General features: G+C 45.0%; 1 protein-coding gene across 1 annotated transcript in view; it reads right to left on the reverse strand.

Annotated features, from left to right (window-relative positions):
• Positions 1 to 16,874, reverse strand: part of LOC129813286 (papilin-like) — a 78,675-nt gene extending 61,801 nt beyond the window's left edge. The window contains exons 1-3 of the mRNA XM_055865609.1: positions 16,637 to 16,874; positions 8,498 to 8,560; positions 5,052 to 5,155 (exon numbers count right to left, since the gene is read on the reverse strand). Coding sequence (XP_055721584.1) covers positions 5,052 to 5,155; positions 8,498 to 8,554 — 161 coding nt within the window. The 5' untranslated portion in view covers positions 8,555 to 8,560; positions 16,637 to 16,874. The remainder of the gene's footprint in view (positions 1 to 5,051; positions 5,156 to 8,497; positions 8,561 to 16,636) is intronic.
• Positions 16,875 to 17,566: the final 692 nt, after the last annotated feature.

Consider the following 17,566-nt stretch of genomic DNA (forward strand, 5'->3'; position numbering starts at 1 on the left):
TGACTGTCTGGCTGGCTGGCTGGCTAACTGACTGTCTGGCTGGCTAACTGACTGTGTCTGGCTGGCTAACTGACTGTCCGGCTGGCTAACTGGCTGTCCGGCTGGCTAACTGGCTGTCTGGCTAATTGGCTAACTGACTGTCTGGCTAATTGGCTAACTGACTGTCTGGCTAATTGGCTAACTTACTGTCTGTCTGGCTAACTGACTGTCTGGCTAATTGGCTAACTGACTGTCTGGCTAATTGGCTAACTGACTGTCTGGCTAATTGGCTAACTGACTGTCTGGCTAATTGGCTAACTGACTGTCTGGCTAATTGGCTAACTGACTGTCTGGCTAATTGGCTAACTGACTGTCTGGCTAATTGGCTAACTTACTGTCTGTCTGGCTAACTGACTGTCTGGCTAATTGGCTAACTGACTGTCTGGCTAATTGGCTAACTGACTGTCTGGCTAATTGGCTAACTGACTGTCTGGCTAATTTGCTAACTGACTGTCTGGCTAATTGGCTAACTGACTGTCTGGCTAATTCGCTAACTAACTGTCTGGCTAATTGGCTAACTGACTGTCTGGCTAATTGGCTAACTGACTGTCTGGCTAATTGGCTAACTTACTGTCTGTCTGGCTAATTGGCTAACTTACTGTCTGTCTGGCTAACTGACTGTCTGGCTAATTGGCTAACTGACTGTCTGGCTAATTGGCTAACTGACTGTCTGGCTAATTTGCTAACTGACTGTCTGGCTAATTGGCTAACTGACTGTCTGGCTAATTGGCTAACTAACTGTCTGGCTAATTGGCTAACTGACTGTCTGGCTAATTGGCTAACTGACTGTCTGGCTGGCTAACTGACTGACTGGCTGGCTAACTGACTGTCTGGCGTGTAACGGGGTAGAGCAGCATTTGGGCGTGTTAGACTAACAGTGACAGCATTAATGATTCAACAGGAAGAGCGTATTTAATGGTAGCCATGGGTGCTAGGGCGTGGATGGAGATAAAGGCACAATATACTTTTCCCTGTACAGTGATACAAAGCTCTCTCTGTCTCTCTCATGTGCCAAATCGCAGACTTATATTTCCATGTCCCTTCAACTGACAGTAAATTAAATGGATTTGACTCTGCTGTCAAGACATTTGTCTCATTTCTGTTCCAAAATGTGAAATGAATCTAACCAATGACATCAGTGTAGCTGTGCTACAGCACGTCTAGGAAGCCATCTTTGTTTGAATAAATTCCTCCTAACTGAGATCTAAGCAGACCCAGCCTTCAGCCCAGTGCCCACAGACCCAGCCTTCAGCCCAGTGCCCACAGACCCAGCCTTCAGCCCAGTGCCCACAGACCCAGCCTTCAGCCCAGTGCCCACAGACCCAGCCTTCAGCCCAGTGCCCACAGACCCAGCCTTCAGCCCAGTGACCACAGACCCAGCCTTCAGCCCAGTGCCCACAGACCCAGCCTTCAGCCCAGTGCCCACAGACCCAGCCTTCAGCCCAGTGCCCACAGACCCAGCCTTCAGCCCAGTGCCCACAGACCCAGCCTTCAGCCCAGTGCCCACAGACCCAGCCTTCAGCCCAGTGCCCACAGACCCAGCCTTCAGCCCAGTGACCACAGACCCAGCCTTCAGCCCAGTGCCCACAGACCCAGCCTTCAGCCCAGTGCCCACAGACCCAGCCTTCAGCCCAGTGACCACAGACCCAGCCTTCAGCCCAGTGCCCACAGACCCAGCCTTCAGCCCAGTGCCCACAGACCCAGCCTTCAGCCCAGTGCCCACAGACCCAGCCTTCAGCCCAGTGCCCACAGACCCAGCCTTCAGCCCAGTGCCCACAGACCCAGCCTTCAGCCCAGTGCCCACAGACCCAGCCTTCAGCCCAGTGCCCACAGACCCAGCCTTCAGCCCAGTGCCCACAGACCCAGCCTTCAGCCCAGTGCCCACAGACCCAGCCTTCAGCCCAGTGCCCACAGACCCAGCCTTCAGCCCAGTGCCCACAGACCCAGCCTTCAGCCCAGTGCCCACAGACCCAGCCTTCAGCCCAGTGACCATAGACCCAGCCTTCAGCCCAGTGACCACAGACCCAGCCTTCAGCCCAGTGCCCGCAGACCCAGCCTTCAGCCCAGTGCCCGCAGACCCAGCCTTCAGCCCAGTGCCCACAGACCCAGCCTTCAGCCCAGTGACCATAGACCCAGCCTTCAGCCCAGTGCCCACAGACCCAGCCTTCAGCCCAGTGCCCACAGACCCAGCCTTCAGCCCAGTGCCCACAGACCCAGCCTTCAGCCCAGTGCCCACAGACCCAGCCTTCAGCCCAGTGCCCACAGACCCAGCCTTCAGCCCAGTGCCCACAGACCCAGCCTTCAGCCCAGTGCCCACAGACCCAGCCTTCAGCCCAGTGCCCACAGACCCAGCCTTCAGCCCAGTGCCCACAGACCCAGCCTTCAGCCCAGTGCCCACAGACCCAGCCTTCAGCCCAGTGCCCACAGACCCAGCCTTCAGCCCAGTGCCCACAGACCCAGCCTTCAGCCCAGTGCCCACAGACCCAGCCTTCAACCCAGTGACCATAGACCCAGCCTTCAACCCAGTGACCACAGACCCAGCCTTCAACCCAGTGACCACAGACCCAGCCTTCAACCCAGTGACCATAGACCCAGCCTTCAGCCCAGTGCCCGCAGACCCAGCCTTCAGCCCAGTGCCCACAGACCCAGCCTTCAGCCCAGTGCCCGCAGACCCAGCCCTGGAAAAACACTTCCAGCTTTGAGACCGTTCCTTTAACACACCACTGCATCGTAAACCTCAACCTGCCATCACTAAAATCCTACTGAAAAAGTTGCTGCTGACTAACGTTTGTGTCGATTTGCGTTAGCAGCATAAGCATCTGATTTATCTGTGTCTGCCGGGCAGTAAGTATAGATCACTGCTGGGAAAAAGGGGGATGAACTATGAAGAACAAAGTCAAAGTCACTCACATACAACCAAACTCCTCAGGAAGGATTTGGGGTGTAGTGACCCCAGGTGGATGACACGTCATGTAAGACTCCTTTGAGTCTGTGCCTCCTCATCCAGTTAGAATGGGAGATGACACGATCATTCGGCTGTACATTGGGAGACATGTACTTTACTTCCCCCTCTTCGTAATATTATGAGGTGCAAGAGGGAACAAGCAGGCTGGATTCCAACTCTATGATTTATGGACAAAGCGCTTAGCTTAGCTCTATCCTTCCCCCCTCTCTCTCCATTGCTCCTCTCTCTCTCTCCTGCATAATTAACCTCCAGCACAACAAGCCACAAATATAGATTCCTTTCAACACACACTCAACCAGCGCTAGTTGAACCTGTCAAGAACAAACACTAAGCCACTGCCAGTAAAACCTGTCAAGAAGGAAAGACGCTGTATAATTGGTTCACAACGAGTGTTGCTGTAACACAGTAACAAGTTCCCTTCTCATCTTCTGTTTGTCTTCACAGCACGCTAAGGGTGCTAGAAGGCAACACCCAACTTAAAGATAGAGATCCTATTCAAAGTTAAACTGCCACTCCCTACAATCAAAAATGGCGCAGACAGAGATGGTCGCCTCGCCCCGAGTTCTTAGGAAACTCTGCAGTATTTTTTTTTTTTTTTTTATGTATTATTTCTTACATTGTTACCCCAGGAAATCGTAAGTCTTATTACATACAGCCGGGAGGAACTATTGGCTATAAGAGTGACGTCAACTCAACCAGACGGCATCCCTAGCCGTGTCCTCAGAGCATGCGCAGACCAGCTGGCTGGTGTGTTTACAGACATATTCAATCTCTCTCCCTATCTCAGTCTGTTGTCCCCACATGCTTCAAGATGGCTACCATTGTTCCTGTACCCAAGAAGGCAAAGAACTAAATGACTATCGCCCAGTAGCACTTACTTCTGTCATCATGAAGTGCTTTGATCATATCACTGCCACCTTAGCGGCCACCCTAGACCCACTTCAATTTGCATACCGCCCCAACAGGTCCACAGATGACGCAATCACCATCACACTCTACACTGCCCTATCCCATCTGGACAAAACTAACACCTATGTAAGAATGCTGTTCATTGACTCAGCATTCAACACCATAGTACCCTCCAAGCTCATCATTAAGCTGGAGGCCCTGGGTCTCAACCCCGCCCTGTGCAACTGGATCCAGGACTTTCTGACGGGCCGACCCCCAGGTGGTGAATGTAGGAAACAACATCTCCACTTTGCTGACCCTCGACACTGGGGCCCCACAAGGGTGTGTGCTCAGCCCTCTCCTGTACTACGTGTTCACCCACGACTGTTTGGCCATGCACGCCTCCAACTCAATCATCAAGTTTGCAGATAACAACAGTAGTGGGCCTGATCACCAACAACGACAAGACAGCCTACGGGGAGGAGGTGAGGGCACTCACAATAACAACTCGAGCCACTGCCTGATCACCCCGCTACCATCCAGAAGGAGAGGTCAGTACAGGTGCATCAAAGCTGGGACTGAGAGACTGAAAAACAGCTTCTATCTCAAGGCCATCAGACTGTTAAACAGCCATCACTAACTCAGAGGCTGCTGCCTACATTGAGACCCAATCACTGGACACTTTAATAAATGGATCACTAGTCACTGTAAACAATGCCACTTTAATAATGTTCACATATCTTACATTAATCATATCACCTGTATATACTGTATATACCACTTGGCCATAGTTCATCCATATACTTATATGTACATATTCTCATTCATCCCTTTACACTTGTGTGTATTAGGTAGTTGTTGGGGAATTGTTAGATTACTTGTGGGTTATTACTGCATTGTCGGAACTAGAAGAACAAGCATTTCACTACAGAAACGTAGGGGTAGCCTAGAGTGGACAGAGAAACACAAGGGTAGCCTAGAGAGGACGGAGAAACAGGAAAGAAACAACAAACAACAACAACAACAACAAACAAGAACAACAAACAAGAACCAAGAACAACAACAAACAACAACAAGAAACAACAACAACAAACAACAACAACGAATAACAACCACCAAAAACAACAACAAACAACAACAACAAACAACACTCTCTTACCTCTGGCTGACACATCTCCTGGTCCTTAGGGTAACCCCACTCCCACAGCTCCGACTACATTCTCCATAGGGACTCCATTCCTCCCAGTAGTCCCCATTGGGCAGCTGGACATACACAACAACACGTTATGGGCTGTTTCCCAAATGGCACACTATTCCCTATTGAGTGCACTACTTTTGACCAGGGCACACAGGGCTTTATAGGAACACCATACTTTAGACCAGGGCCCACAGGGCTTTATAGGAACACAATACTTTAGACCAGGGCACACAGGGCTTTATAGGAACACGATACTTTAGACCAGGGCACACAGGGCTTTACACAGGGCTTTATAGGAACACGATACTTTAGACCAGGGCACACAGGGCTTTACACAGGGCTTTATAGGAACACCATACTTTAGACCAGGGCCCACAGGGCTTTATAGGAACACGATACTTTAGACCAGGGCCCACAGGGCTTTATAGGAACACGATACATTAGACCAGGGCCCACAGGGCTTTATAGGAACACGATACTTTAGACCAGGACCCACAGGGCTTTACACAGGGCTTTATAGGAACACAATACTTTAGACCAGGACCCACAGGGCTTTATAGGAACACGATACTTTAGACCAGGACCCACAGGACTTTACACAGGGCTTTATAGGAACACGATACTTTAGACCAGGACCCATGCCGATGATATGTGGCGGAGTCTGGTTTAGCAGGCAAAGCTCCTGACTTCGTACCACACAGCCTACCTCGTGTCTATAGTCTATCCCCGTGTTTCCTGTCCCTCTGTACCAGTGTATTTATTCCCGTGTTTCCTGTCTCTCTGTGTATTTATCCCCGTGTTTCCTGTCTCTCTGTGTATTTATCCCTGTGTTTCCTGTCTCTCTGTGTATTTATCCCCGTGTTTCCTGTCCCTCTGTGTATTTATCCCCGTGTTTCCTGTCTCTCTGTGTATTTATCCCCGTGTTTCCTGTCTCTCTGTGTATTTATCCCCGTGTTTCCTGTCTCTCTGTGTATTTATCCCCGTGTTTCCTGTCTCTCTGTGTATTTATCCCCGTGTTTCCTGTCTCTCTGTGTATTTATCCCTGTGTTTCCTGTCTCTCTGTGTATTTATCCCTGTGTTTCCTGTCTCTCTGTGTATTTATCCCTGTGTTTCCTGTCTCTCTGTGTATTTATCCCCGTGTTTCCTGTCTCTCTGTGTATTTATCCCCGTGTTTCCTGTCTCTCTGTGTATTTATCCCCGTGTTTCCTGTCTCTGTGTATTTATCCCCGTGTTTCCTGTCTCTCTGTGTATTTATCCCCGTGTTTCTTGTCTCTCTGTGTATTTATCCCCGTGTTTCCTGTCTCTCTGTGTATTTATCCACGTGTTTCCTGTCCCTCTGTGTATTTATCCCCGTGTTTCCTGTCTCTCTGTGTATTTATCCCCGTGTTTCCTGTCTCTCTGTGTATTTATCCCTGTGTTTCCTGTCTCTGTGTATTTATCCCCGTGTTTCCTGTCTCTCTGTGTATTTATCACTGTGTTTCCTGTCTCTCTGTGCATTTATCCCCGTGTTTCCTGTCCCTCTGTGTATTTATCCCCGTGTTTCCTGTCTCTCTGTGTATTTATCCCCGTGTTTCCTGTCTCTCTGTGTATTTATCCCCGTGTTTCCTGTCTCTGTGTATTTATCCCCGTGTTTCCTGTCTCTGTGTATTTATCCCCGTGTTTCCTGTCTCTCTGTGTATTTATCCCCGTGTTTCCTGTCTCTCTGTGTATTTATCCCCGTGTTTCCTGTCTCTGTGTATTTATCCCCGTGTTTCCTGTCTCTCTGTGTATTTATCCCCGTGTTTCCTGTCTCTCTGTGTATTTATCCCCGTGTTTCCTGTCTCTCTGTGTATTTATCCCCGTGTTTCCTGTCTCTCTGTGCATTTAACCCTGTGTTTCCTGTCTCTCTGTGTATTTATCCCTGTGTTTCCTGTCCCTCTGTACCAGTGTATTTATCCCTGTGTTTCCTGTCTCTCTGTGTATTTATCCCTGTGTTTCCTGTCTCTCTGTGTATTTATCCCTGTGTTTCCTGTCTCTGTACCAGTGTATTTTTCCCTGTGTTTCCTGTCCCTCTGTGTCAGTTCGTCTTGTATGTTTAGTCAAGTCAACCAGCGTATTTTTCCAGTACTCCTTTTGCTATTCTCCTTTTTCTAGTCCTCCCGGTTTTGACCCTTGCCTGTTTCTGGACTCTGTACCCACCTGCCTGACCTTTCTGCCTGCCTTGACCACGAACCTGTCTGCCACTCTGTACCTCCTGGATTCTGATCTGGTTTGGACCTTTTTGCCTGTCCACGATCATTCTCTACCCCTTTGGATTATTAAACATTGTAAGACTCCAACCACCTGCCTCTTGGGTCTCGCCTTGATACATTTGTAAAATAAAAAATAAATATCATATTTCCACTCTGACATTATGGGGTATTGTGTGTAGACCAGTGACACAATCTCAATTTAATCTACATTTTAAATTCAGGCTGTAACACAACAAAATGTGTAAAAAGTCAAGGGGTCTGAATACTTTCTGAAGGCGCTGTATCTATCCAAAGTACAGAGGGTGCTGTATGTGACCCCTGTATGATCCTATATAACACCTTACTGTAACATATAGGTTAGATGTGACCCCTTACTGTAACATATAGGTTAGACGTGACCCCTGTATGATCGTATATAACACCTTACTGTAACATATAGGTTAGACGTGACCCCTTACTGTAACATATAGGTTAGATGTGACCCCTTACTGTAACATATAGGTTAGATGTGACCCCTTACTGTAACATATAGGTTAGATGTGACCCCAGTATGTTCGTATATAACACCTTACTGTAACATATAGGTTAGATGTGACACCTTACTGTAACATATAGGTTAGACGTGACCCCTGTATGATCGTATATAACACCTTAATGTAACATATAGGTTAGACGTGACACCTTACTGTAACATATAGGTTAGACGTGACCCCTTACTGTAACATATAGGTTAGATGTGACCCCTGTATGATCGTATATAACACCTTACTGTAACATATAGGTTAGACGTGACCCCTTACTGTAACATATAGGTTAGATGTGACCCCTGTATGATCGTATATAACACCTTACTGTAACATATAGGTTAGACGTGACACCTTACTGTAACATATAGGTTAGACGTGACCCCTTACTGTAACATATAGGTTAGATGTGACCCCTGTATGATCGTATATAACACCTTACTGTAACATATAGGTTAGACGTGACCCCTTACTGTAACATATAGGTTAGATGTGACCCCTGTATGATCGTATATAACACCTTACTGTAACATATAGGTTAGACGTGACCCCTGTACCTGACCGATTGCTTTTCCCACCTGACTATATGTATTCCCTGAATATAATAACAATATTCTACAATACTATTCAGATGTACATCACGTCTGCTTACCAGGAGAGCTGGAGCCAAGAACAGCTGCAGAGCAGCCAGATACCACAGCATCTTCATCTTTCACTGGTGGAGATGGAAGGACAACAAGTTAGTCTAATAAAGTAATACAACGTTATACTGACGTTATTCTAATTACCTGTAGACCTTCTAGTGTGTAGACCTTCTAGTGTATAGACCTTCTAGTGTGTAGACCTTCTAGTGTGTAGACCTTCTAGTCTGTAGACCTTCTAGTGTATAGACCTTCTAGTGTGTAGACCTTCTAGTGTGTAGACCTTCTAGTCTGTAGACCTTCTAGTCTGTAGACCTTCTAGTGTGTAGACCTTCTAGTCTGTAGACCTTCTAGTCTGTAGACCTTCTAGTGTATAGACCTTCTAGTGTGTAGACCTTCTAGTGTGTAGACCTTCTAGTGTGTAGACCTTCTAGTGTGTAGACCTTCTAGTCTGTAGACCTTCTAGTGTGTAGACCTTCTAGTGTGTAGACCTTCTAGTCTGTAGACCTTCTAGTGTGTAGACCTTCTAGTGTGTAGACCTTCTAGTGTGTAGACCTTCTAGTGTGTAGACCTTCTAGTCTGTAGACCTTCTAGTCTGTAGACCTTCTAGTGTGTAGACCTTCTAGTCTGTAGACCTTCTAGTCTGTAGACCTTCTAGTCTGTAGACCTTCTAGTGTGTAGACCTTCTAGTGTGTAGACCTTCTAGTGTGTAGACCTTCTAGTGTGTAGACCTTCTAGTGTGTAGACCTTCTAGTGTATAGACCTTCTAGTGTGTAGACCTTCTAGTCTGTAGACCTTCTAGTGTGTTGACCTTCTAGTCTGTAGACCTTCTAGTCTGTAGACCTTCTAGTGTGTAGACCTTCTAGTGTGTAGACCTTCTAGTGTGTAGACCTTCTAGTGTGTAGACCTTCTAGTGTGTAGACCTTCTAGTGTGTAGACCTTCTAGTGTGTAGACCTTCTAGTGTGTTGACCTTCTAGTCTGTAGACCTTCTAGTGTGTAGACCTTCTAGTCTGTAGACCTTCTAGTGTATAGACCTTCTAGTCTGTAGACCTTCTAGTGTATAGACCTTCTAGTCTGTAGACCTTCTAGTCTGTAGACCTTCTAGTGTGTAGACCTTCTAGTCTGTAGACCTTCTAGTGTATAGACCTTCTAGTCTGTAGACCTTCTAGTGTGTAGACCTTCTAGTGTGTAGACCTTCTAGTGTGTAGACCTTCTAGTGTGTAGACCTTCTAGTGTGTAGACCTTCTAGTCTGTAGACCTTCTAGTCTGTAGACCTTCTAGTGTGTAGACCTTCTAGTCTGCAGACCTTCTAGTCTGTAGACCTTCTAGTCTGTAGACCTTCTAGTGTGTAGACCTTCTGGTCTGTAGACCTTCTAATGTGTAGACCTTCTGGTCTGTAGACCTTCTAGTGTGTAGACCTTCTAGTCTGCAGACCTTCTAGTCTGTAGACCTTCTAGTCTGTAGACCTTCTAGTCTGTAGACCTTCTAGTCTGTAGACCTTCTAGTCTGTAGACCTTCTAGTGTGTAGACCTTCTAGTGTGTAGACCTTCTAGTCTGTAGACCTTCTAGTCTGTAGACCTTCTAGTCTGTAGACCTTCTAGTCTGTAGACCTTCTGGTCTGTAGACCTTCTAACGTGTAGACCTTCTGGTCTGTAGACCTTCTAGTGTGTAGACCTTCTAGTGTGTAGACCTTCTAGTCTGTAGACCTTCTAGTCTGTAGACCTTCTAGTGTGTAGACCTTCTAGTCTGCAGACCTTCTAGTCTGTAGACCTTCTAGTCTGTAGACCTTCTAGTGTGTAGACCTTCTGGTCTGTAGACCTTCTAATGTGTAGACCTTCTGGTCTGTAGACCTTCTAGTGTGTAGACCTTCTAGTCTGCAGACCTTCTAGTCTGTAGACCTTCTAGTCTGTAGACCTTCTAGTCTGTAGACCTTCTAGTGTGTAGACCTTCTAGTCTGTAGACCTTCTAGTGTGTAGACCCTCTAGTGTGTAGACCTTCTGGTCTGTAGACCTTCTAATGTGTAGACCTTCTGGTCTGTAGACCTTCTAGTGTGTAGACCTTCCAGTGTGTAGACCTTCCAGTGTGTAGACCTTCCAGTGTGTAGACCTTCTAGTGTGTAGACCTTCTAGTGTGTAGACCTTCTAGTGTGTAGACCTTCTGGTCTGTAGACCTTCTAACGTGTAGACCTTCTGGTCTGTAGACCTTCTAGTGTGTAGACCTTCTAGTGTGTAGACCTTCTAGTCTGTAGACCTTCTAGTCTGTAGACCTTCTAGTGTGTAGACCTTCTAGTCTGCAGACCTTCTAGTCTGTAGACCTTCTAGTGTGTAGACCTTCTGGTCTGTAGACCTTCTAACGTGTAGACCTTCTAACGTGTAGACCTTCTAGTGTGTAGACCTTCTAGTGTGTAGACCTTCTAGTGTGTAGACCTTCTAGTCTGTAGACCTTCTAGTCTGTAGACCTTCTAGTGTGTAGACCTTCTAGTGTGTAGACCTTCTAGTCTGTAGACCTTCTAGTCTGTAGACCTTCTAGTGTGTAGACCTTCTAGTCTGCAGACCTTCTAGTCTGTAGACCTTCTAGTGTGTAGACCTTCTAGTGTGTAGACCTTCTGGTCTGTAGACCTTCTAACGTGTAGACCTTCTGGTCTGTAGACCTTCTAGTGTGTAGACCTTCTAGTGTGTAGACCTTCTAGTCTGTAGACCTTCTAGTCTGTAGACCTTCTAGTGTGTAGACCTTCTAGTCTGCAGACCTTCTAGTCTGTAGACCTTCTAGTCTGTAGACCTTCTAGTCTGTAGACCTTCTAGTGTGTAGACCTTCTAGTCTGTAGACCTTCTAGTGTGTAGACCCTCTAGTGTGTAGACCTTCTGGTCTGTAGACCTTCTAATGTGTAGACCTTCTGGTCTGTAGACCTTCTAGTGTGTAGACCTTCCAGTGTGTAGACCTTCCAGTGTGTAGACCTTCCAGTGTGTAGACCTTCTAGTGTGTAGACCTTCTAGTGTGTAGACCTTCTAGTGTGTAGACCTTCTAGTGTGTAGACCATCTAGTGTGTAGACCTTCTAGTCTGTAGACCTTCTAGTGTGTAGACCTTCTAGTGTGTAGACCTTCTAGTGTGTAGACCTTCTAATGTGTAGACCTTCTAATGTGTAGACCTTCTAATGTGTAGACCTTCTAGTGTGTAGACCTTCTAGTGTGTAGACCTTCTAATGTGTAGACCTTCTAGTGTGTAGACCTTCTAGTGTGTAGACCTTCTAGTGTGTAGACTTTAAATCAAATCAAACTTTATTTTGTCACACGCACCGATTACAACAGGTGTAGACCTTACCATGAAATGCTTACTTACAAGCCCTTAACCAACAGTGCAGTTCAAGAAGAGTTAAGAAAATATTTACCAAGTAGGCTAAAATAAAAAATAATAAACAGTAACACAACAACGAGGCTATATACAGGGGGGGGGGGGGGGGGTACCGGTACCGACTCAGTGTGCGGGGTTACAGGTTAGAGGTAATTTGTACATGTAGGTAAGGGTGAAGTGACTATGCATAGATAGTAAACAGCGAGTAGCAGCAGTGTCATAGCCCGGTGGCCATTTGATTAATTGTTCAGTAGTCTTATGGTTTGGGGGTAGAAGCTGTTAACTTCTACTTCCTCCCAATCCCGGGTCCGGGAGCACCCCCACCAGTAAAAAAGCTGACTAGCATAGCCTAGCATAGCGTCACAAGTAAATAGTAGCATCTAAATATCATTAAATCACAAGTCCAAGACACCAGATGAAAGATACACATCTTGTGAATCCAGCCATCATTTCTAATTTTTTTTATGTTTTACAGGGAAGACACAATATGTAAATCTATTAGCTAACCACGATAGCAAAAGACACAACTTTTTTTGTCCACCATTTTTTTCCTGCATAGGTAGCTATCACAATTTCGACCAAATAAAGATATAAATAGCCACTAACCAAGAAACAACTTCCTCAGATGACAGTCTGATAACATATTTATTGTATAGCATATGTTTTGTTAGAAAAATGTGCATATTTCAGGTATAAATCATAGTTTACCATTGCAGCCACCATCACAACTCTCACCAAAGCAACTAGAATAACTACAGAGACCATCGTGAATTATCTAATTACTCATCATAAAACATTTCTTAAAAATACACAGCGTACAGCAAATGAAAGACACAGATCTTGTGAATCCAGCCAAAATTTCAGATATTCTAAGTGTTTTACAGCGAAAACACAATATAGCGTTATATTAGCTTACCACAATAGCAAACATCACAACAGCAGTGATTCAAGTCAAAAATAGCGATAACGTATAAACCACCAAAATATATTAATTTTTTCACTAACCTTCTCAGAATTCCTCAGATGACAGTCCTATAACATCATAGTACACAATACATATAGAGTTTGTTCGAAAATGTGCATATTTAGCGGCACAATTCGTGGTTATACAATGTGATTAGTGGCCAAAACTTCAAGCAATCTGTCCGGCGCCATCTTGGAGAGGCACCTATTCTAATCGAAAACTATTCATAAACTTGACTAAAAAATACAAGTTGGACAGCAAATGAAAGACAAATTAGTTCTTAATGCAATCGCTGTGTTACATTTTTAAAATGAACGTTACTTCAGCATACAGCGTGCACTAAAGCGAGACCGCACCGAAATTCATGGCGGAATTATTATTTGACATTTGTCAACATAAATACGAATTAACAACATAAAGATTGCTTACTATTTGCCGAGCTTCCATCAGAATCTTGGGCAAGGTGTCCTTTCTCCAGAACAATCGTCTTTTGGTTGAAAGATGTCCTCTCCTCATTGCTAAATAGCAGCTAACGATAGCCACCCACTGGAGAGGTGTCCAACTAGTGAAAGCGCGTCACAAAGAAATCCAGGAAAATCGCAATAAACTGATATAAACTGCTATAAGTCGGTTTAAATTAACTACCTTATGATGTCTTTAACACCTATAACGAATAAAAACATGACCGGAGATATAGAACTACTAAAACGAAAGCGTTTGCAGGACGCCATTGTGATGTCCCCTTGCGCCAGATGCACCGTTGAAAAGAATGGTACTTCCGTTCCATGATCATTTATAGTGGCCCAGATTGCGCAATCCACTCCATTCAAATTCTCCCCGCTTACTGACATCTAGAGGAAGGCGTATGCAGTGCATGTAGCCCGATGGCTTACATGGGGACTTATAAACTGACCTCAGAACAGGGACCTCGATTTCTGAAATCTCACTCCCTGACAGGAAATGTGCTGCAGAATGAGTTCTGTTTCACTCAGAGAAATAATTCAAACGGTTTTAGAAACTAGAGAGTGTTTTCTATCCAATAGTAATAATAATATGCATATTGTATGAGCAAGAATTGAGTACGAGGCAGTTTAATTTGGGAACGTAAATATTACAAAGTCCCAACAGCACCCCCTATTGAGAAAAGGTTTAAGGAGCCTTTTTGTCCTAGACTTGGCGCCCGGTACCGCTTGCCGTGCGGTAGCAGAGAAAACAGTCTATGACTTCGGTGACTGGAGTCTCTGACAATTTTATGGGCTTTCCTCTGACGCCGCCTATTATATAGGTCCTGGATTGCAGGAAGCTTGGCCCCAGGGATGTACTGGGTCGTACGCACTACCCTCTGTAGTGCCTTATGGTCAAAGGCCGAACAGGTGCCATACCAGGCGGTGATGCAACCGGTCAGGATGCTCTCGATGGTGCGGCTGTAGAACTTTGAGTATCTGGAGACCCATGCCAAATCTTTTCAGTCTCCTGAGGGGGAAAATGTGTTGTCGTGCCTTCTTGTGACCCCTTACTGTAACATATAGGTTAGATGTGACACCTTACTGTAACATATAGGTTAGATGTGACCCCTTACTATAACATATAGGTTAGATGTGACACCTTACTGTAACATATAGGTTAGATGTGACCCCAGTATGTTCGTATATAACACCTTACTGTAACATATAGGTTAGATGTGACCCCTGTATGATCGTATATAACATCTTACTGTAACATATAGGTTAGATGTGACCCCTTACTGTAACATATAGGTTAGATGTGACCCCTTACTGTAACATATAGGTTAGATGTGACCCCTTACTGTAACATATAGGTTAGATGTGACCCCTTACTGTAACATATAGGTTAGATGTGACCCCTTACTGTTACATATAGGTTAGATGTGACCCCTTACTGTAACATATAGGTTAGATGTGACCCCTTACTGTAACATATAGGTTAGATGTGACCCCTTACTGTAACATATAGGTTAGATGTGACCCCTTACGGTAACATATAGGTTAGATGTGACCCCTTACTGTAACATATAGGTTAGATGTGATCCCTTACTGTAACATATAGGTTAGATGTGACCCCTGTATGATCGTATATAACACCTTACAGTAACATATAGGTTAGATGTGACCCCTTACTGTAACATATAGGTTAGATGTGACCCCTTACTGTAACATATAGGTTAGATGTGACCCCTGTATGATCATATATAACACCTTACTGTAACATATAGGTTAGATGTGACCCCTGTATGTTCGTATATAACACCTTACTGTAACATATAGGTTAGACGTGACCCCTGTATGATCGCATATAACACCTTACGGTAACATATAGGTTAGATATGACTCCTGTATGTTCGTATATAACACCCTACTGTAACATATAGGTTAGATGTGACCCCTGTATGATCGTATATAACACCTTACTGTAACATATAGGTTAGATGTGACCCCTTACTGTAACATATAGGTCAGCGCTTCATGGGACTCACCTGAACTATTTTACTTTATTGATTGCCTCCCCTACATCTGTCTGTTCCTCAGTTTCTTCCTGCATTAATGTCGTTTTGTTTCCCCTTGTCCAGACCCTGTCCTTGTTCTGTTTCACGTCCAATATTTACTCAAATGTTCACTCCCTGTACTTGCTTCTCGTTTACCAGCGTCTGTCCTTACAGTTGTAAATATTTCCGCTTTTGTTTGTATCGTTTTTTTTGTAGTTTTTTTCCTGTAAAGCACATTGAGTTGCATTCCATGTCTGGAATGTGCTGTAAAAATAAAGCTTGATTTGATTTGATGCTGCCAAGGAGTCTGGGAGGCAGTGAGGGGCAGACATAGCAGACACTGCTCAGGACTGATCTGACTGCCCATAATTGCACTCACTTGAAGCTTGTTATTGGTGTCAGCGTCTCTATGAACCTATTGTGCTCAACTTTTAGGACAAGGATTCAACTCTCACTAACGCTTTCGAACATACCGACAGCATCATTGCGTAAAATAGTACGCAGCATCATCTGGATATGTATGCTACAAAAGTTCCATTTCTGTCAAGCCGTCTACCATACAATCCGACGCGTACGTTCGATACATCCAATATATGCACCACACCGAACGCACAGCAACCGCACTGCTGCAAGGTAAACGCAGCTTCAGGGGGAAATTAATGTAATTCTGGTGTACCACAATGCAAAAACACTATCGGTGTGATCGAAGCGTAACACCATCAGTGGACTGGGCTGCACAAACTCAGTACTCACAGACCAGATCCATTCCTTGTCCACAGTAGCAAAGACGCACACTTGTAAAAACACACTTGCACACACGCACACGCACACACACACACACACACACACATGTGAGCGTGCGCGCGTCGAATACACACACGCGCGCCTACATACCGTACACACACTGAAGGAATGGTCCATCAAAAAAATTGAAAATTGAATCAGTGTTGTGATAACAGGATAAAAGCAAGTACAGTTAAGTGTTTTTGTGTGTACATCCTGAACACTAAGTATCGCATAGAATAAAATAGAAAACAGGGAATCATTTTTTAGAGTGAAAAAAAAGCGATGCTGTCCACATTGCCAGTCTGTGCATGCTGCTGTTGAGAGTCCCACAGCAGGGTGGAGATATCCAAAAACCCTGTGGGGGAAACTATTCGCCAGAAATAAAACACTATAGGTAGCCCCGGTTTGTCATCGGTGACTTCTGCTAACTGTTCATTTATAAACTCGGAAATAAATAGCCAAGTAGTAGGTTACAAATGTTGGAAAAACAACTCTTGTAAAAGTCAATATGCCTCAAAAATCCTAATAAAAGTTGTTAGAATTTTACCTGGTGAGCGTTTCTGCGTCCCTTCAACTCTTCCCCCCAAAAAAACACCTTGTGAATTTCCGCTGCGCTGGTGTTGTGGTGCCTCCGGTGTTCAGGGGAGGGTTTTAAGTTCTAGACACTTCTAGACACTTCTCCTTTCTCGTTTTAACGGGATATTGAAACCGGGAGAAACAGTCGAGTCCATAGTCACTGGAAGTAGTTTGTGGGTGCTGCAAAATGTTTTCTTCAAAGGGAGAGTTACCCGCGCTACAGACGCCTATTATTAAAGGCGCAGTCCACTACTTTTGTGGGGGGAACGTTTTTTTTTGTTTTTTTTTTGTGGGGGTGGGGTGTTGCAGCACCCTCAGCACCCTTACTTCCAGCAGCTATGGTCCAGTCGGTGTTAAAACCTCCTCTGTCAGCGTCACTCTGGCTAACCGCATCTTGCCTTATCTGCGTGGTGGTGGTTACATTGCGCCAATGTGCAGAACTCAAATCGAGACTTTATTTTGAGGCTATAATTTCAGATTGTAAAAATAACTGTTAATGAAAGTTTGTAGATTTAAAGATCCTTCTTCTCAGAATGAATATGCAGGATTCACTTTTAATTAGTTTTTTCGTTTTTTTTACATGCCAGTGGTTATAGCATTACAATAGGCCTATGTGAGTCTACCGTGGGGCGGCAGGTAGCCTAGTGGTTAGCGCATTGGGCAAGTAACCAAAAGGTTGCTGGATTGAATTTCTGAGCTGACAAGGTAAAAATCTGTCATTCTGCCCCTGAACAAGACAGTTAACCCACTGTTCCCCAGTAGGCTGTCATTATAAATAAGAATTTGTTCTTAACTGACTTGCCCAGTTAAATAAAAAATAAAACATTTGCAGTGTCAGGTTATGTATAATAACAGCTTTATTATTTCCAGGGTGTTACTAATTACTAATATACATAAGGTT

Source organism: Salvelinus fontinalis, chromosome 16, assembly GCF_029448725.1.
Source record: "Salvelinus fontinalis isolate EN_2023a chromosome 16, ASM2944872v1, whole genome shotgun sequence".
Lineage (NCBI taxonomy): Eukaryota > Metazoa > Chordata > Actinopteri > Salmoniformes > Salmonidae > Salvelinus > Salvelinus fontinalis.